This window comes from Trichosurus vulpecula, chromosome 9 (genome assembly GCF_011100635.1).
Source record: "Trichosurus vulpecula isolate mTriVul1 chromosome 9, mTriVul1.pri, whole genome shotgun sequence".
In the NCBI taxonomy this organism is placed as follows: Eukaryota; Metazoa; Chordata; class Mammalia; order Diprotodontia; family Phalangeridae; genus Trichosurus; species Trichosurus vulpecula.
In genome coordinates this window covers 79,548,012-79,569,650 of record NC_050581.1, presented here as the reverse complement: position 1 = coordinate 79,569,650, position 21,639 = coordinate 79,548,012, and the positions used below count along the sequence as shown (strand labels likewise).

The following is a 21,639-nucleotide window of genomic DNA, read 5'->3' as shown; positions in this document are numbered from 1 at the left end:
TGGTACCTAAGAGTTGTTCTGATTTGCATTCCTCTAATCAATAGAGATTTAGAGCATTTTTTCATATGACTATAGATAGGTAGCTTTAATTTCTTCCTCTGAGAACTGCCTGTTCATATCCTTTGAGCATTTATCAATTGAGGAATGACTTGTATTCTTATAAATTTGACTCAGTTCTCTATATATTTTAGAAATGAGGCCTTTATCAGAGACACTGGTTGTAAAAATTCTTTCCCAGTGTTCTGCTTCCCTCCTAATTTTGGTTTCATTGGCTTTGTTTGTACAAAAACTTTTCAATTTAATGTAATCAAAATTATCCATTTTGCATTCCATAATGTTCTGTCATTAAATTCTTCCGTTCTCCATAAATCTGATAAGTAAACTATTCCTTGCTCTCCCAGTCTGCTTACAGTATCAGCCTTTATATCTAAATCATGTACTCATTTTGACTTTATTTTGGTATACAGTGTAAGATGCTGGTCTATGCCCAGTATCTGCCATACTATTTTCCAGTTTACCCAGCAGTTTTTGTCAAATAGTGAGTTCTTATCCCAGAAGCTGGGATCTTTGGGTTTATCAAATAGGAGATTACCCTAGTCATTGACTACTGTGTCTTGTGTACCTATCCTATTCCACTGATCCACCACTCTATTTCTTAGCCAGTACCAAATAGTTTTGATGAATACTGCTTTAAAATACAATTTAAGATCTGCTATGGCTAGGCCACCTTCCCTAGCATTTCTTTTCATTAATTCCTTTGATATTCTGGACCTTTTGTTCTTCCAGATGAATTCTGTTATTATTTTTTTCTAACTATAAAATAATTTTTAGTAGCTTGATTGGTATGGCACTGAATAAGTAATTAATTTAGGTGCACTTTGTAAATCTTAAGGCACTACAGAAACACGAGTTATTATTCTGGGGCAGAGTCTGCTATGCTTTCATTTCAATTCAGTTCTTCCATTAGTGAACACTTTGTAAGAAGTCAAATGTGCTTTGTCCCCACTAGGGCAGGCAGAGAATTGAAGAGTGGCTGCTTAATACTGCCTAAAGTAAAAAAAATGCAGCAACAATCTTTCTTTTGAGCTCCAGCCCCATATCATCAACTGCTTATAGTACATTCTGAATGTACTATAGGCATTTCAAATTCAGCACATCCAAAACAAAATATTTTTTTTTTCCCAAAACACACTCCTCTTCCTAATTTCCCTGTTTTGGTCAAGGGCACTACCATATTTCACAAATTTGGCACTATCCTTGACTCTTCACTGTTCCTTAACCTACTGCCTATATCCAATCAGTTGTTAAATCTTGTTGATTTTATCTCCACAACATTTCTCATATCTATATCCTTTCCTTTCACATCAAAACCTCTCTATTTTAGGCCCCATCACTTGTGGCCTGGCCTACCGAATTAGCCTCCTAATTGGTCTCCTCGCCCTCAAGTCTTCAAGTTTCCTCCAACACTGTGGTCAAAGGGATAGTTCTAAGGTATATGTCTTACCACATCACTCCCCTGAATCACAAAGTTCTCATGACTCTCTGTTGCCTCTAGAACAACATACAAACTCCTGGTTGTCATTTAAAGCCTTGATAGTTTGGCTCAAGCCTACCTTTCCAGACTTATTCTATATTTCTTCCCTTCAAGCCCAAGTTAGTGTTTGCTTATTGTCGTTCACTACACAACACTCCATATCTCCCTTTCTTGCACTGTTCCTCAGGATGTATGCAGCCCATCTCTGGAATGCATTCCTTATTCACTTCTGCCTCTTAGAATCCCAAGCTTCCTTCAAAGCTCAGCTCAAGCCAGACTTCCTACTGAGGCCTTTCCAGTCTTCCCCCAAGGATGGCATGGCCTTCCCACCACTTGCAAGTTCCTCGTATTGACTCTGCATGAACTGTGTACTTACTTCTATGTGTACATGTGTTTTCTTCAGTAGAATGGAAGCTCTTGAGGGCACTGGCAATTTCATTTTTGTCTCTTTAGCTCTACTGCTTAGCACAATGTAAAAATACATTTTTTGGATCAAACCTGTGATTTCTTTATAGGTAGGGCTTGGTAAGGAACTTCCTCTAGGAGTTCAGAGAAGCACATTCTCTGCAAGTATCAAGAGAGCTGCCAAAGGGCATTTAGAGGTTAAGTGACTCTCCCCAGGGTCACCCAACCATTATGTGGTAAAGTTGGGAACTTAACCCAGGTCTTTCCAAGTCTGAGGCCAGCTCTCTATACCATGCTGCCTCTGCCTGGTACAGAACAGGTGCTTCATAAATACTTGGCTGACTGGTTTAATTGAAGCTGTTCCTTTTCCTACTTCCTTCCTGTTTGTCTCCTTATACTTTTATACTAGTTTGAAAGCTGTAAAGTTACAAAGGACCTCAGAGGTATAATTTAACCCTGTCTCTTAACAGTTAAGGAAACTGAGGGCAGAAATGTTTAGTGACTTGCCTACACTTAACAAGAGGTACAGCCCCATGAGACTTGAATCTCTTTTCTCTTCATATCATGCTGCCGCTATCCCTATCCATAGTGTATCTTTCAAGCAGAATGTAGCTCCTTGAAGGAAAATCTTTGTTTTGTCTTTGTGGAAGCCCCAGGGCTTACCCCACAAGGGGTAGCATGGCACTTCCTGCTTGCTGGATTCTGGCCTCCCTTGTACTGGCAGTGTGCCCATGACTTTCAATCACCCAGACTGTACTGCTCTGTCTCAAAACAAACACGCCTGGTCCAAAACAACAGTGCAACTTATAAAATTTCCATTATAATTCCTCACTTGGGCCCTGTTCCACTTTAAACAGGAATAGGTCAAAAGGTACTTTTCAGGGCCTGGAGAAAGGCAGAAGTGCCTGCATTAGGTGATCAGGTTTCAACCTGGTTATTAGTTACACATTGTTCTGTAAATCTGGGTGAGTTACAGTTCTTTAGCACACTGAAGCAGGAATCTCAAAGAGTAATGAAGTTACCAAAGGTACAAGATGTACAGTAAGTAGAAGATGCTTACATAGTTCCTTTTCCTATTTTACAGCACAAATATCAGGGAAACATTATCTAAATAAATACAGCAGAATTACACAGTGAGCTCCCTGACGGCAGGGACTGGGTCTCCGATACCTTTTTGGTATCAAAGTGCCTGGCATATAGAAGGTGTTTCACAAATGCTGGCTGACTGAGGGGAGTTTTCTACGAGACAATCTTTCTTAAAACACACATTTGGTTATGTTATTCCTTGGCAGAAAAAAACTGCAGGTGACTCCTTACGTAAGGCTCCTCTACCCCCAGCCCTGCCTCTGCCCCGGGATTCAGAAGCCTCCACAATTTGGCACCACTTCCCCTTTTTGGTCCTATTCCATTATTGCTTCCTGAAGAACTCTACAGCCCACATGGATGACTATTTCCCCAGCATTCCTGGAGCTCTCACACCCCCATTAATGGCTTCAACCACACTATTTCCTACGCTTAATATTCCCTTCAAGCCTCTCTTCATATGTTGAATTCTTAACTATCCTTTAAAGACCAAACCAAATTCCACCTCTTCTATGAAGGTTTCCCCAATTCCTCTGAGCAGTGATAACATTTGCCTTGGGACCTCACATGGCACTGTTTGGTAAGTCTCTAATGCACTTATCATGTAATATTGTGCACTAGAGATAAATGTTGTTTTCTTACCCTCCAACTGCCTTCTCCATGAAGACAACTATTTCATCTATACTCTGTATTTTTTGTGTCCTACATGCAGCAGAGGAGATGCAATATGATATGGAAGATAGAGTGTGGGTCTTGGCATCAGGAGGATCCAGGTTCAAATCAAACCTGTCATACTCTACTGCTGTATGACCACAGAGAAGCAAGTCATTGAATCCCTACAACTCAGCTTTTCCATCTCAAAAATGACAGGCCTCTGAGAGACCTTCCAGTTCTATATCGATCAGATTTATCTAAGCAGATAATTCTACTCTAACTTCTGAAAAGATTCCTTATGAGGAGGAAGCTAGTAAACTCCACAGCCAACAAACCAAATGATGGGAGAGATGTTCCCACAGGCAACCCAACAATCCACTGCAATAAATATTTATTAAGCACGTATTATGTGTGTGCAAGGCACTGTGTCAGGTGCTGAGGAGAACAGAAAGGAAAGAAGAGTCAGTCTCTGCCCTTGTAGAGATTCCAAATTGGACACAAAAGGAGCACAGATGTGAGGGGTTGAGAGGGGTTGAGAGAATCTTCAGGAAAAGGTAAGACTATCGAGGTATAAGATGCTATTCAACATTTAGAATTTTATATCCTCATCCAAGCAGAAGAAATCAACTACAAGAGGGGAAAGTGTAGTAAGGGATAGATATAAATATAGATGCACCTCTTTCATCACTTTTCCCATATGAACATTAGCATCATGACACAGGCCCTTTGACAAAAAGTTACAAAACTAAATAAGAGTAAAGCATGTCAAAGGCCAAATAAACCAGAGGCCAACAGCCTGAACTCACCTTTGGGTTTTCAAGTCTGACCTCTTCGATCACAGCCACATCACCATCTTCATCTGTGGAGTGGGTACCAAACGAGATGTTGGCCTCAGAGCCTTTGGAGGTCTCTAAAATGTTGTCAACAAAGGCCCCTGAGGTTTCATCGGTCTCATCAGTGGTTCCTAGAGAAGACGATGACTTCTTCTTTGTTGAATGTTGGTTTAGGAACCTCCACCCAGCTACAAGAAAGAAGAGTGGCCACAGAAGTCAGTCAATAAGCAATAGGGCCTATGATATGCCAGGTGCTAAGCACTGGGGGTACAAGGAGAAACAAAAGATGGTCCCTGCTCTCAAGGAGTTCTCAGTCTATTGGGGGAGTCAACACGTATACAACTATGTACAAAATAGGTATATACAGAATAAAAGGGGAGTATTCAATAGAGGGAAGACACTAGAATTAAGAAAAGTTGGAAAAGACTTCCTGTACAAGGTGAGGTTTTAGCTGGGACTTGAAGGAGGCCAGGGAAGCCAGGAGGCAGAGATGAGGAGGGAGAACATTCCAAGCACGGGAGACAGCTAGTGAAAATGCGTGGAGTTGGGAGATGAAGAGTCTTATGTAAGGAACAGCAAGGAGACCAGGGTAGCTGGATCAAAGTGTACACAGGGTGAGGGGATGAGAGGGAGTTTCTATGGTATAAAAAGTCTGGAAAGGTAGGGGGGCCAGGTGATGTAAGGCTTTGAATGCTAAACAGAAGATTTTATATTTGATACTGGAAATGACAGGGAGTCACTGGAGTTTATCAAGTTGTGGCTGGGGGTAGAGAAGGTAAAAAGGGTCAGACCTGCACTTTAGGAAGATTAGTTTGATAGCTGAATGGAGAATGGATAACGTGAGACCAGTGTGACCAACCTGAAGGCTACTATAGTAGTCCAATAATGAAAAGCTAAGTGCCTGCACCAGGATGGTGGCAGAGTCAGAGGAGAAAAAGGGGGGAAGGGAGAGATGTTATGAAGGCAGAACTGAAAGAACTGAAAAAGAACTGAAAAGAACACTGAAAGGCCTTGGCAACAGATTAGTTATGGGTGGCGGGGGAGAAGGAGAGTGAGAAATTAAGGATGACACCTAGGTTGTGAGCCTGCATGACTGGGATGGTGGCACCCTCAACAATAACAGGAAGGTGGGAAGAGGGGAGAGTTTGGGAGGAAAGATTGTGACAATAGCTTTAACAAGAAAACTAATGAGTGGCAAAACTAATTTAGGTGACTAGTGGTGAGCAAGGACTTCTCTTCCTCTTGCCTGACTGACTAATTTCAAAGTATTAACAGCACCACCTCTCACTTCATAAAGACCCAATGGATAGCTGAATGCCAAATGCAGCAAGACAGAGTTGGGTAAAACCTAGAAAACCTCATGGCTTTATATCAATAACAAAACCAACAGAAATCATGTGATTACCTCAATAGATGCAGAAAAAGCTTTTGACAAAATGCAGCACCCATTCCTATTAAAAACACTAGAGAGCATAGCAATAAATGGAGCTTTCCTTAAAATGATAAGCAGTATTTATCTAAAACCATCAGCAAGTATTATCTGTAATGGGGATAAGCTAGAAGCCTTCCCAATAAGATTAGAGGTAAAACAAGGAAACCCATTATCACCACCAATATTCAATACTGTACTAGAAATGTTAGCTTTAGCAATAAGAGAAGAAAAAGAAATTGAAGGAATTAGAATAGGCAATGAGCAAACAAAACTAACATTCTTTGCAGATGATATGATGGCATACTTAGAGAATCTTAGAGAATCTACTAAAAAAACTACTTGAAATAATTAACAACTTTAGCAAAGTTGCAGGCTACAGAATAAACCCATACAAATCATCAGCATTTCTATATATTACCAACAAAGCTCAGCAGCAAGAGATAGAGAAATCCCATTTAAAATAACTGTAGACAATATAAAATATTTGGGAGTCTATTTGCCAAGACAAACCCAGAAACTATATGAATACAATTATAAAACACTTTTCACACAAATAAAGTCAGATCTAAACAAGTGGAAAAGTATCAACTGCTCATGGGTAGGCCGAGCTAATATAATAAAAATGATATTAACACCTAAATTAATTTACAATGCCATACCCAAACTACCAAAAATTATTTTACAGAGCTAGAAAAATAATTTTAAAAATTCATCAGGAAGAAAATCTCATGGCTTTTAAGACTGCAATGGAGGCTGTAAATTGTTTAAAAATTAAATAAAGACCAGAATAAATATTTTGGGGAACAATAAGGCAATATAAAACAAGAGTCACAGGACGTATGATGTCCTTAAGCCTGGGCATTCCATTGCTAGGATTTTAACTTAAAAATATAGAAAGAAAAAAAGGAACTTAATTTACAAAAATATTCATGACCATTCTATTTTTAATAGCTAAGTACTGGAAAAAGGCTATGTGTCCAGCAACTGCAGGATGGTTGAATAAAATATGGTGTGTTGGTACGATAGAAGATCATAGTGCCAAAAAAAAAAAAAAAGATAAATACCAGGCATGAAGAAAATATAGAAGGACAAATACAGGATGATATGGAACGAGAGACAAAGACGTGAAGGAAAAGGAAGGCAAGATGAAAGGTGTCAGAACTGCAGATGCATCTGGAAGGGAACACAGAACAAATGCATTTTTCTTTGTTTCTACTTTGTTAAATGTTGAGGGTTTTATGCAAGATTGTGTTCTTCTTTTTTTGTATATTTATTTCATGGATTGTCTTCTCCCTCCTCCTCCCCGCTTCCTGCATTCCTGGGCCTGTTTCAAGTCTCAGATAACATCCCACCTTCTTCAAGAAACCTTTCTCTTTCCCTCTCAATGCTAGTGCATCTCCCCTGAGATTATATCCATTCTATCCTGAGTATGTCTTGTTTGCATTCAGTTGTCTGAATGTTAACTCCCCCATTAGACTTCAAGCTTCTCAAGTGCCAGGACTATTTCTGCTTTTCTTTATGTCTCCAAAGCTTAACAGAGTGCCTGGCACATAATAGATGCTTAATAAATGTGTGTTGGTTGAACATCTAAATAAAATAGAGTAGTTCTGAACATTTTTACAGAGTTCAGTTCCATTTTCTCTTCCTATGACATTTTTAGGTTAAATCCTGGCTGCAGAATATCCGGGCTTTTAAAAGGTATAAGAAGGCTAACGATGCCTTGGAAGCAAAAGGATGGACTGGATGACTTGTGCAAGTCTCTTCTGCCTTATGATGCTGCTGTTATGATGATGGTGATGAGGTTGAGAATCTATTACACGATAATGATTATAATGGTGATAACCATTTTTCAGAATCCAGGTTTGTGCTTGTAGATGTGGAAACCCCCTCCAGAATGCAGCTCAGCAGCTCTCCTATAACTTGTGATCTTCAGGAAAGTGTGGGGTACTGAGAGAGTAAGTGACCTATCCACAGTCATTCTGTGTGTGCCAGAATCAGGATGTGAACTTTGGCCTCCCTGACTCCAAACACTGCCTCTCAGGCAGGGCAGCTTAAATTTATACAGTGCTTTAGTTACCAAAATGCTTTTACCTACTATCATTTGATTTTTGCAATAGCCTTGTGAGATAGTGCAATACTATTATCCCGATTTTATGCATGTCGAAACTGAGGTTTGAGAAGCTAAGCTAGCTGTCTAACTGCTATGACTTTAACTTAAAAAATATGGAAAGGAAAAAACTTAAATTTATAAAGATATTCACAGCTGTTCTATTTAGTACTAGAAGCAGCCTATGTGTCTGGCTATTGGAAGATGGCTGAATAGAATATGGTACGTTGGTGCCATAAAAAAGGAATAAATACCATGCACGCAGAAAATTTATTAGCTATCCTGCTCATAAAATAGGACAGCTAGGAGGCTCAGTGGATGGAGCACCAGCTCTGGAGTCAGGAAGAGCTGTGTTCAAATCCAGTCTCAGACACTAATTGCGTGACCCTGGGCAAGTCACTTAACCTCTATTTGCCTCAGTTTTCTCATATGTAAAATGGGGATAATAATCCCACCTACTTCTCAGGATTGTGTGAGGATCTAATGAGGTAACGACTGTAAAGCACTCAGCACAGTATCTGGCACACAGTAAGCACTATATAAATGTTAGCTTTCACTGCTATTATTGTTAGAATCAAGATTCCAAGCTAGGAATCAATGTGTTAGAGTGGAACAGCACTAGACTTTTAGTGAGAGGAATGAGGTTTGAGAACAGCCTCGGCCCTCCAATTTCCTGCTCATGTGATTCTGGGCAAGGCACTTCTGCTCTTGGACCATGGGTCCCCCATCCATACAGGACTTGAGAAGGCCACATACACTCTAGGCTCTTGCAGATCTAACATCCACAAGCTTTTACATATTCTGATGCCAAGTCCAATATTTCCTCCTCTATATATGAATGATGCAGGGTAAGCTATTGGACTTCTAGTTTAGGAGAGAATTTTAAATAATACATCTCTAAAACCAACACCACAAAGCAAAGAGTGACTGAACTGGTAGGTCCTTCCCTTCTAAATGTAGTCCCAGGGCAGCATTTCCTACAGACTTGGCCTAGCTACCCTTTTTAGGAAATTGTCCTTACCCTTTGTTGGGGTTGAATGCTTGGGACTGAATTTTGACCCTGCTCCCATTTCACCCTGGGATGCCCTTCCTCTTTTTTTGGTGTTTCTGGTGTTCTCTTCCTCACTGTCAGATTCTGTGTGGAACGTGTCCTCTCCTTCAGGTGCAAGAGATTCTTCAGGCACTGGAGCCAAGTTAACCATGGTGAGGTGCTCACTTCGTGCCTTTTCCCTCTCATACTGCCGGCTTAAATCACTTTCTTCTGCAAAAACATGGGAAATATACTTTGTTGTCCGCTGTCGACCTTCATCTTCCATGAAACCCTGAAGAGATCAGATTAGGTTAATCATAGTGGGAAACCGGTTGAGGACACATGAGGCAGCATGTTTCAGTGAGTCAAATCACAACTGGGGACTAAAGGGTGGGCATTCCAAAGTATTATTCTGCCCCCAAAAGAGGATGAAAAATCAGTATATTTGGAATCAGAAGACTTGGTTTCAAATTCTGTCTGCCTGACTTTGGGCAGGTTACGTACCTCTCTGGGATTGGGTTTTCTCAACAGTGAAATGGGGGAGATGGACTAGACACACTCTAAAGTTTTTTTTCCAGCTCTAATTCCTATGAGATGTTGGCACCATTTAACAACCTGTGCCAGTTTCCCCACCTGCAAAAGCAGCTAACCCCAATGTCAGGTTAGGGATGAGAAATGCAGTACAACAATTCAGCAATCTGAAAAGAAGCCAGTTGATTCTTGGTTATCCCTAGTGCTGGAAGGCAGGGACAGCTTAAGTAACTGAATCCTAAAGAATGGCAAATCTTGGCTTTATCCAAAAATTTCAACCTCTTCCCTAACCAGATTGTTTTCTGGGAGCATACAGTCCATCTCTTTTTCTATTCCATGTTGGTGGATTGCCGACAGACTAAGTAAATTGACCAAAAGGCTAACAACCAGAGGGCAGGAATACAAAGTATCTGAACAAACCACAAATTGGCCACCAGCCCCTAAATAACAGAGCTGACTAATTCATGCTCAATAAAGGTGACTTACATTTATATAGCACTTTAAAGTTTTTAGAGGGCTTTCTGCACAATAACCTTGTGAGATAGGTAGGGCAAATGTAAAGCCCCATACTACAGATAAGAAAAGCAGGCTCATCTTATAGGTTAAATAATTTGCCTGTGGTTATATACCTAGAAATGATCAGAACCAGGAGTCAAACTCAAGATTTTCTGATGAGAAATGTAGTGCTCTTCCCACTTCCGACATGGTGGTCCTACCTAGTTTTCTGGCTCAATCTAATGTATTTTTTCCCCCTCTCCATATCTAGAGACAAACCAAGTTGCTAAATGTGAGGTGATGTCACAATGTTACCTTGACCACTTTGTATCTCTCGAGTAGACGACACAACATCCTTGCTTCCAATTTCCCCACATTCATAGCCATCCGCACCTCAGCCTGGGAAATTCCTTTGGTGCCTCTGCTTTCAACTGTTTGGAACAAGAAGATAGTATTCATTCATTCAGCAAAAATTCACTTAGAGCCTACTAAGTATAGAGCATTGTGCTAAACAATGGGGGAAACAAAGGTAAATTAACACTACAAAGACAATATGGGTTGACCTACAGAAGTCACCAAGGGGTAAGGCTATTTTTCTTCTGGAAAACAGATGGCAGCAGAATCCTCTAATGCAACCAAATCCCTGAGATGCTGTCATCTCCTTTGCGTTAAAGTACTATACTGAATGTTAAGAACTAGAATGCTGACTGTCCAGATACATTGCCCCTTTATTCCTTAAGATTTCTTCAGAGACTTCACAGAATTTCAGAGTTGGAAGGAATCTCAGGGTCCATTTAGTCTAAGTGAAAGCTGGTAAGATGTCTTCCTGGTGATCTCTTACAGAGACTTCTCCTACAGATAAAGTATGAAGGCTGGCAGGGAGAGGGCACCTGCTACTTTCTGAGAAAGCCTTATTGCCTGAGGTACAGTGGAGAGGGCAGTGAATGTGGTGTAGCAAGATCTGAGTTTGCTTCCTAGCTCTGCAATTTAGTTGTTAGAATGTACATATCTTGAGGGCAGGGCCTGTTTTTGCCTTTCTTGTATTCCCAGTGTTTAGCACAATGCCTGGCACATACTAAGTACTTAATAAATGCTTGGTGACTGACTGACCTCAATGCAAGTAATTTAACTTCCCTGAGTCTCAGTTTCTTAAGATGTAAAATGTGATTAATCAATTAATCAAAAAGCATTTATTAAGTCTCTTCTCTATGTTAGGCACTGTGAATACAAAGAATGAAACAATCCTTACTGTCAACGAAAATAATACTTGTGGTAACAACCTCACAGATTTGTACTGAAGTTGAACACACACATACATGTGTGCATACATATATACATGTCAGCTGTGATTACTTTTTCTATTAACTAAGATCCTTGAGACAAGGGAAGTGTAACTAATTTTTAAATCCCCTCTCCCTCCAGTTCTAAAATGGAAAGACGTAATGACATGCACAATCCATACTAACATGGAACACATGAACTCCATTATAGAAGTACACTTCCTTGCCTTCTTAGATAGAGGATACTGAATAGGAATTAAACTTTTCCTGATAATTCACTATTAGTGTAACAATGTATGTAAAGTACTTTGTCAATAGTAAATGACCATAAGAAATACAAGATATCATCAATTACTGTACTTCAAGGCTGTGTAGTCTATTGTGGGCACTCTCTATGCCCATTATTATACTATGCTATAATGTAGTTGTGCCCTCAGGGGCTATTAAGGTGCATAATAATAATATAATAAATGCTTTTCTACCATTTTAAAAAACACATTTTCCTACCATTTTAAGATTTACAAAACACATTGTTCACAATTGTCTAGGGAGCTAATCAGTGCACATGTTAATATGACCCCTTTATAAATGAGAACAGCAGTTTGGAGGCCTATAGTGACCTGCTTCAAATCTGACCTGTGGTCTTCTGACTCCAAGATCCTTTTTGCCATAACTGTACTAAATCAAGAGCTCCAGACTGTTGTGTTTTTGGAGTTGTGCAATTATAGTGCAAAGTGCCCCTGGGTTTGGAGTCAGAGGACACACCATCAGGGTGGTCTTGGGCATGTACTTGGCTTCTCCAGCCACCTCTCTCCTTTTATGTAAGCTGCTTAATCTCTAAGCCTCACTTTACCCATCTATAAAATGAGGATAATAATAGCACCTTTCTCACAGGAGTACTGTAAAGATCAAGTGACATAAGTGAAGTGGTTTACAAACCTTAAAGCATTATATAATAAATGAACAAATGAATGAAAAAGCATTTATTAAGTGCTTACTACACACTAAGTACTGTGCTAAGCTTTGGTGATAAAAACTGCAAAGACCACTATTTCTCTAAAGGAGCTCATATTCAATACTGGAAGACAACACATATAGGAGATTTCTGCTGCAGTGCAGATGTAAAGGCCCAAGTATTCTTTAGAGTGTGGCAGCAAGGTAGATGGGAATGCATCTTCTTTAATGGCATTTCTAGTAATAAAACCCTATCTGCCTCTGAGGTTAAACCATTTGATGGTGCCAACAACTTTAGCGTCCAGAACTTTTTCTCCCCTGGGTTTTCAGGGGCTGTGGCAGAGGTAGGGGCTTCAGCTATTATTATTATGGATATCTTTTCCCATCAAAAGATGCCAGAGGTGAATGAGGATCATAGATTTTTTGGGGGAATGAGTACTAGAAATCCAGTCCAGCCTTTTCATTTTACAGATAAAGAAACCAAGGCCCAGAAGGTTCACAATCTGTCCAAGGTCATAAGAGGAAGGGAGAAGGTTCAAACTCAGAACTGATTAGACTTGGGATTAATATTTTTCATACCAAAACCTGAGAGGTTGTGTTTTTCTCCCTTCCCAGAAATTAAGCTAAAATCCCTCCATCCTAATACCAAAATAGACAAAATAAAAATGCACATTGTGGCTCCTATCTCTTGACTGTCTCAAACTGGGTAGGACTAATACATTTCATATTAAATCTAATTATTAGCAAAGAAAATTGATGCTCTCATGCATAACAAAGTAGTAATTATAGAATGAGTATGCAATTTCACAGCCCCCTTCATTCCTCCTTTTTAAAGCTAAATCCAGACCTGCCTCTGCACTAATCTCCTTAACACTTTCAATTGCTCTTTCCGCCTCTTAATGTTCACATTTTTACTATTTAAAAAAAAATCTTCATTTGACCCTGTTACCCCATTTTCTATTTCTTTTTCTCTTATAGCCAAACATTTCAAATGAGTGGATTCCACACATCACTTCCAATACCTCACAGTATCTTTAACCCCCATAGGCCTGCCTTACACATAGTTGGTACTCAGCAGATCTTAACTGAATGAATGAATGAATGAAAAAATGACTGCACTTGGCTTCCACTCCCACTTCACTCACCGAAATATCCCGTCACCAGTTACCCAACCAACCTCAAGAAGTCACCTAACGAAACTCACTCAGGACTAATCTTCCAGAACAATCCTAGCAGAGGTTTAACAAATTACTGAATGAAGGCTTCCTGCTATAACTTTTCCCTGTCCCTTACTTAACTTGTTTGTTTTGGTCCATGGCATTATTACTATTCTCCCAGACCCTTTAGTTCAAAATCTTCTCTAGTAGTCAACAAGTTCCGTTGGCTCCATCAGTTCTTCCTTTGACACGTTCCTTCTCTATTTCTACTGCTCTAATCAAGGCTTTACTGTATAGCTTTATATTGCAATAACCTAATTAGTTTCTTTGACTTCAGTATTTCCTCTCTGCAATCCATCTTGCAAATGTCACCAGCTGAATCTTTCTAAAAGGCAGCTTTACTATGTCCCGCCCTAATTTAAGCACCTACAAAAAACTACTACTAAGCACTTATTTGGTGCTTAATAAATGCTTGTTGATTAAGACGCCAAATGGTTCAATTCGAAATTCTCTAGGCCGACATTTAACCACTTTCATCAGCTTGGTCCTATGCTTTCAGTGCAATCCAATAACAGCAGCTCCTATATAGAGGGTTTTTCATTTCACAAAGCACTTCACTCACAACATCCCACATACTAGATCAGGGCCGTCCAACCTTAGGTCTTTATTTAAATAATAGACAATACGTTTTGATTAGCCATTTTGGTGAGAGCTCTGCCATTTACTAAAGCACTTATGTCAATTTCTATGCTTGTAGGTGGGCTGCATCTTGGAGAGCCCTGTACTAGATACTTCAAGAATTACTGCCCCCATTTCAAACAATCCAGGATCCAAATCCACGTCTTCTACCTCCAAGTTTATGCTATTCAGAACATTAAAGATCCTCTGCTCCAATGAGCACACTTTGTTTCACCATTCCCATGTCATATTAATTCCTGCTTCCACACTCTCGCTCATGTCCATTTTGCTGTCAACAACGTCCTTCCATAATGGAGCCAATCCAGACCCAAGCCCTTCCTGAAGAGCTCCCTGGTTAACTTCAGCCCATAGTGATTTTTCCTCTCTCTTAATTCCCACGGTACTGATTGTCTATAGTCCAGTCCTTCTTAAACCTCACATGGGGTTTCGACCCACATTTTAAAAAGCGCCAAAGGGGTCACGAGTGGAAAAAGTTTAAGAAGCCCTGGTCTAAGCTATACAACCTTCTATTAGATTCTCTACAGTTCTCTATTTCATAAATATATATGTGAATTTCCAAAAATTCATAAGCTCCAAGGATAATGGTAGTATTTTCTATTTCTTTTCTATCATCTCAGTGGCTAGCATGATGCTGCTGAATTGATATAATATAAAAGGAACTATTGACTAAACTTGAAAGGGAGTGGGAGGCAGAGCTAGATGTCCGTAGGGCGGGTTAGAACAGTCAAGCACTTAATCCTTTGCATGGGCTTCATGCCATTTTTGTCTGGTAGGAAAATTCAGAATGAACATCCCAGGATCATTAAACAAACACAAAGAAGAAAGACAGTTTGGTATAGTAAAAAAGTCATTGGGATCAGATGACTCAGGTGCTAGCCCTCACTCTGTCATGAACTAGGTGTATGACCTTGGACAAGTCACTTTACTTATCAGGGCTCAATTTCCTTATCTGTAACATCAGGGGATTGTGATAATGAAGAACACCTCACCTCCATGCTGATAGGCCACAGATTGGGGCTCACAATGAGACATATATTTTTCACATATGGCTAATGGGTGATCTGTGGGATTTTTTTTTTTGCAAGATTATTTTGAAAGAGGACTTTTTTGGGAAGGTGTTTGGATGGAATAGTGATATTGACATAAAAAAGGAAGAAAAGAAAAAAAAGTGTCAACTAATAATTTTAAAAAAATAAGCGGGAAAAAGAGGTGTGTTTAGAAGTAGACCCAGCCAAGCAAGGCAATGCTGGAACTACCAATACTGTTATATGTTAAACCTGAAATACACGAAATCCCCAAACTGTACATAGTGAAGATTGCTGAGTCTTTTTCTGGTTTCTCTCTTTTTTTTGTATAAGGAAATGTCTGTATTTGATATTTGTTCAGTTCATAATAATAAAAAGGAAAATTTTAAAACATAAAATGAACTAAGGGGACTGAAACAGCTGTGCCAGAAAAGGTTATTCAAACTGATAAATGACAACATATAATACACTGCTTTAAGGTTTATTCATTTCATCCTTGATCAACAAATAAGGGCAACTTTAGAGTGGTGTGTGAATTGTGAAGGGGAAAAATCTCATTCTAAATGCTTTCTTATTCTGTCTATTTAAGATAGCCTTGCAAATAAATATAGCAGTTTCCCAGTACTACACAATGTTCCCCCAACTTGGCCTTTCCCCAGGAAGCTCAATGCTGGTAAGAGAAATTAAATCAGTTTTCTTGACTACTCACTGACCCTCTGATGCTACTCCCTTGGAAAAACCACAGGCGGATAGCCGTCTATGAGGTTTACTTTTCTCTCTCATTTGTCTTCTTTCATATTTAGTAAACATAAAGTTTCAAAGCCCACCTCCCCACATCAAGTACATAGAAAAGCCCAGGTCCAGCTATGGAGCCTTCCTTTGACCACAAAGCTTTGTGAGGCTCCCAACGGCAGAGAAGCAGGGTCAGAAGATGCATTTAGGTTACAGCTATCATAAAGGTCTTTCCTGTTTCTAAGAATCCTAATTTTTTATACATGGACAAAACACTTTAAAATTAAGCTAGTTCAGAAACATGATTAGATACATATAACATGATAATGCTACCTACTTAGTTCATAAGTCTGTGTCAGCATGTCTCTCTCATAGACGATGTCTACAGGCTGGATCACCTTGGAAATCACCTCATCATCATCATCATCATCTTGATCGTGATCATCTTCTACCTTCCGTTTAAATTCTTTCAGTAGCTTGAGGCATCGGACCATGACATGTGTTCCTAGGAATATAAGCAAATAACTATCAGCAAAGAAAAAAGTAATGGTATCAAAACATATGTAAGCACAAAAATGGAAATTCGACAGGCCATAAATGTATTTATATCAAACATAATAAAATCTTTTCTGTATCAATGTTGGCAAGTCACTTTATTTCTGTATCAGTAAGGCAAGTGTCACAGTATCAATGGTGACCATGAATATGCCTGTATAGTTCTGTATCACAGAATATAAGAGACTTTCCATATAGAAGACAGAAGAGGTAAAACATATATTCAGACACCAGAGGATCAAATCCCAAAACCAGTAACTCCAATTCAACATAGCAGCAATTATATCCCCAAACCAGTAAGCCCACTTTATCATAACAGCAAGGAACTTAAAACACAGTATGACAGCAGGGAGCCAAGCCATCCTATAACCTTCCCCTCTGCTGGGGCCTTACCATAAACACTCACTCACAAATCTTAGCTATCTTCTTGCCTGTGTCCTTTCCTCCCGCAGTTCTGAGAAAGAGCTTAACAGCTATCCTCAGAGTATATAAACCCTTTTTAGAACCTGTCGGCTTTACAACCCTTGTGACCTAATTAGCAAAAGGATGTGGGCCTTCTATAAACAAGCCTCTCCTAATCAAGCTACCCTTAACTAGCTCCACCTAAGACCTGTTGATGGGATAAATGGGTCAGGAAGATCTTTAATCACATTAACATCACAACTTCTGAGCCTCAGTTTCCTGATCTGTAAGAGAAGGGGACTGGGCTAGATGGGTGTTTCCCAACCTTTTGAAGTATAAGGACTCCTTTTTTAGCTTAAAGAAAATAAACAGCCTCTTTAATGATAGAATTTATAGTATTATTATCAACTGACTGAGAAAAAGTGACAAAAAGCTACTAGGAATTCAGTAAAACTTTTAAATGAACTTGTTAACAATAGTATCTACACATATTTGAAAAATGCTCATCCATATATGTAAGGCAGACATTGATTCAATATATGGAAGTATGTTTGCTTCTTTAATATATTGAGTGATGCCATCTATTTTGTTGGAGGTAAATAAAGATCAAAATGGTGATCCTTGGTGAGCATAAAATCTGAAGGCCTGCACCTGATCCCTTCCAGGGACCCTCACAACAAAATGTGATGTCTCTCTCATCTGAATTCATATGGTACTTTGGGAGTCCCTCCTGTAGCACTTTCTTATATTCTGCCTGGGCAGCTAGGTGGTGCAGTGGCTTGAGCACTGGGCCTGGAATCAGGAGGACCTGAGTTCAAATTTAGCCTCAGACACTTAGTAGCTTTGTGACCCTAGGCAAGTCACTTAATCCTGTTTGCCCCAGTTTCTTCATCTCTAAAATGACCTGGAGAAGGAAATGGCCAACCGCTCCACGATCTTTGTCAAGAAAACTCAAATGGGATCACGATGAGTCGATCGTGACTGAACAACAAATATTCTGCCTTCTCTAGTATACTTGCATCTCTTATATATTCATCTTATCTTTCCCTAAGCTCCTTGAGGGCAGGGACTAGCACATAATAAACTAAATACTTATATTTAACTAGTTTTCAATGTGTTCCTATTGGCTTATGACATGAAAGAAATTTGACTATGTTTTAAAATTAAAATATGAATAAGCCACCAGTTGTGAGCAACCAAGTATTGTAGTGAAATTGAGCACCTAATGCTCAGCAGAAGAGATTTCAGGTTAGTAATAGTAGGTTCCTGAGGAATGCTGAAAGGACTGATAAATGATTTTGTCAAATCAAAGGTTTTTTGGAAATGACCCTGGAAAAGGTACTCATAGCTTTGGCTGATGTGAAAGGAAAGTGATCTAAGAGTATTCCCCTTTGCCAATAGAGCCCAACACAGCACTCATAAAGTTTATTTTCTTTCATTAGTATCTGTTACGACACTTACTCTGTGTATCTTGGCTAGTTAGTTTCTTAAGGAAGTTAAAAACAAAGGGAAGAAACAACATCTGGTTGTTGACTAGGAGAAAATTGACTGTATATCTCTTAAATGCAATATTATTAGGTTGCTGTCTTGGAAGAAAGTGTTTCTGGTGTCAAGTTAATCATGTTAATTTGTTCTTGCTTATATATCCTTTGGCTCATCATAAGTCTTGGGGGTTTGCATTGCGGTTGGTACTGATGGTACCTTTTAGTGTTATAATCCTTTCTTCCACTAAGCTCAGAAGACTTTTCAAATATCTTTTTTTGCAGACCTATCATTTCATTGGCTGTTTTCAGACCTAAATAACCTTTTGTTATTTAGGTGAAACGGATGGCAAGTGACAGCCCCATGGCATATAGCTAGGAAAATTGAGGTTTATTTAGCACAAGTAGCTAGCACATAACAAGTACTTAACATATGTTTGCTAAATAAAACTGAGTCCATCATTGTAAGGATTGCTTAATTCTGAGGCTTGCTTGAATAAGCCTACTGTATCAGGTTTCTAACAGAAACAACTTGGCTAAAAAACTACGAGTGGAAAAGCGAATACCAATTATTTTGGGCATGAAAGAAGTCAACAGTAAAAAACATACAAAGTCCAGTCCCATTACTTTGTTTTCTCGTCAGCCTTCGAATAACGTATCTCTGTTCTATTAACTACAGTTGTGCCTGAAGCTCTCTTTTGGTAACTGGCTCATCGTGACCTTAATAGTGACCTTGAATTCTCAAAGGCTGTGATAGATGGGGAATGAGCTCTGGCAGGTCCCACTAGGCTGGAAAGATTTTGAGGATGGCCTTAACATCCTGGGTCCTTTATCCCAGGAAAAGCCTGCTACAAAAGGAAGGAACAGTTCATCACAAAAAGGTTGGTCAACATGTTATAAGTTTTTTTGGCCATAGCACTAGCTGAATTATTGAAATGTAGAGTTTGGGATAGATTTCAGCAAAATGGTTGACAGTCTTCCAGGCTGTGATTGAATTGGGGGAAAGAGGCAGTTGAAAGGCCCTCCAATGCAGAATCCATTTTAAGTTGGATCAAAAGCAGCTGAGAAATGCATACTGCTGGCTTCATGAATCATATGGGACCTATGCGTTTGTAAAATTGAAATACTCCAAAATGCTTGTGAGAGAAAAGTGACAAGATTCCCCTGAGGGCTACATGAAATAAGCTTTTTTCTATAGAAAATTCTCTATGTCAGAGAAAGCATTGTGTGTTGCTTCCCTCAATATGTGGCTACAAAGTTAAAACATTCTCCACCTTAAAAAGAAAACCTTAGCTGGAGTCTTTTATCACTGAGACACCAAGGGGAATGCTATTGTCTGACAGGGATAGTTGGTAAAATAGAAATGGGGTTAGAAAGGTAGATCTTTTGCATGAAGCCAATCCCATACTGTGGAAGGGCTTATATCGGCACAGTGCTATGCAGACGTTACCTGGACATAGTATAGTGGAAAAAAGACTGGATTCTGAGTCCAAAGACCCAGGTTGTACTCCTGGCTCCACAAATGACTACACCAGCAAATTACTTCACTGCTCTGGTCCTCAGGTTCATTGTTTTCTTTTTTTTTTGGAAGGGGGAAGGCAGGGCAATTGGGGTTAAGTGACTTGCCCAAGGTCACACAGCTAGTAAGTGTGTCAAGTGTCTGAGGCTGTATTTGAACTCGGGTCCTCCTGACTCCAGGGCCGGTGCTCTACTCACTGCACCTAGCTGCCTCTCAGTTTCATTTTTTATAAAATGGGGATAACAATACTTGTACTCTGAATTTTCTCAGGGGATTGTTAGGAAGACACTTTGCAAATTCAAAAGCATGGCATAAATGGGAAATAGCTTTTCTTACCTGCTTGCTAAAAATCCCAAATCAATATAACGGTGCTAATAACAATTTACATTAATATGGTCCTTTGTGCTTTACAAAATGATTTCCCTTACCCCTAAAGTAAGCAGTACAAGGATTATTGTTACCCTAGTTTTTACAGAGGAGAAATCCAAGATTCTGAGAGCTTTGGTGACTTGCCTAGAGTTTATTCAGTTACTAAGTACAAAAGCTGAAACTGAACCCCAGACTTCTGGCCTCCATCTGCTGAAACTCTAGTCTCTATATAGAGTCCACTCTAAGGACTGGAACATTGCTTGGCAAATTACATTACCGTTGAAATAGTTAGGAAATAGCTTTTGGAAGAAAAAATCTAGACTTCTTTGACCACCTGGGGTGATAGATTTGACTGTTTTTATCCTGAATGCTATGGTATGGCTCTGGGTAAAAGGAGAAATCTAGGACATCACTGAAAGAGAACTAAGTTTGGAGTAAAGGAGCCCTGGGTTCCAATGCTGGCTCTGATACTTACTGTGCGACCACAAGGAATGTCATTTAAGTATCAATGAGCCTTAGTTCTTTCATCTATAAACTGAGAATAGTAATATTTGTGCTACCTACACTTCAGGGTTATTGTTATAGAAAAAGTACTTTAATTACTATATCTGTCTAAGCACATATATACATTATTATATCCATATCATATTATACATATGTGCATATACAAAGTATGCCTCCACCCCCTGGAGTTACTCTTATTAGGGCAATGACAAGGATAGAACATTTACAAAATCTTATGTGGTGGCTTTATTGGGACATAGAGGCAACCCCAGGTTCTTGATGTATATGCCAACAAGACCAAAGCTTTGCCAGACCCTACCAAACTAGAAAAGCTTGAACAACAAACTATTTCTGTTTTCTTAGTACTAGCCTAGATAAGTATGGAAAGGCTCATCAATACTAGGCTGGCCATCTGGTGATGAATTCATTGGCCACGGTAATTCATGAAATAAAGAGAAATACAAACTAGTACTCAATCCTATGCAGCCATTTTAAACTTGTAAAGTGATATTGACAGAGAAGTGGAAAATCACATAGTTTTTAGTCCATCCAAAAATATTAATTTAATTACTGGTATCTTAAATATAAAATCCTTGTCTGATGATCAACAAGTGGACATATTACTAGAGATGTGGAATTGTACTGATCATCACAGTCTCATGACAAATGAAACCAGAAACCCAAAGGAAGTAATAGCTAAATGAAAAGTTGGCTCATTGGTTGTCCTTGAAGAAACCAAAAATGAAATTGGCAAAGTTGTTTTTATTGTATCCAGAGGCAACAACAAATAAGATTTTATGAGGTATTCAGTCACCTGGATTGAGATGCCTGTGATAAACATCTGCAAAAGTATCACCA

General features: G+C 39.3%; 1 protein-coding gene across 1 annotated transcript in view; it reads right to left on the bottom strand.

Annotated features, from left to right (window-relative positions):
• The window catches only part of GTF3C1 (general transcription factor IIIC subunit 1), a 116,121-nt gene that overhangs the window by 56,353 nt on the left and 38,129 nt on the right, over nucleotides 1-21,639 (bottom strand). Inside the window, exons 7-10 of the mRNA XM_036737963.1 lie at nucleotides 16,289-16,456; nucleotides 10,420-10,535; nucleotides 9,070-9,370; nucleotides 4,483-4,697 (exon numbers count right to left, since the gene is read on the bottom strand). Of these exons, the coding sequence (XP_036593858.1) occupies nucleotides 4,483-4,697; nucleotides 9,070-9,370; nucleotides 10,420-10,535; nucleotides 16,289-16,456 (800 nt within the window). The remainder of the gene's footprint in view (nucleotides 1-4,482; nucleotides 4,698-9,069; nucleotides 9,371-10,419; nucleotides 10,536-16,288; nucleotides 16,457-21,639) is intronic.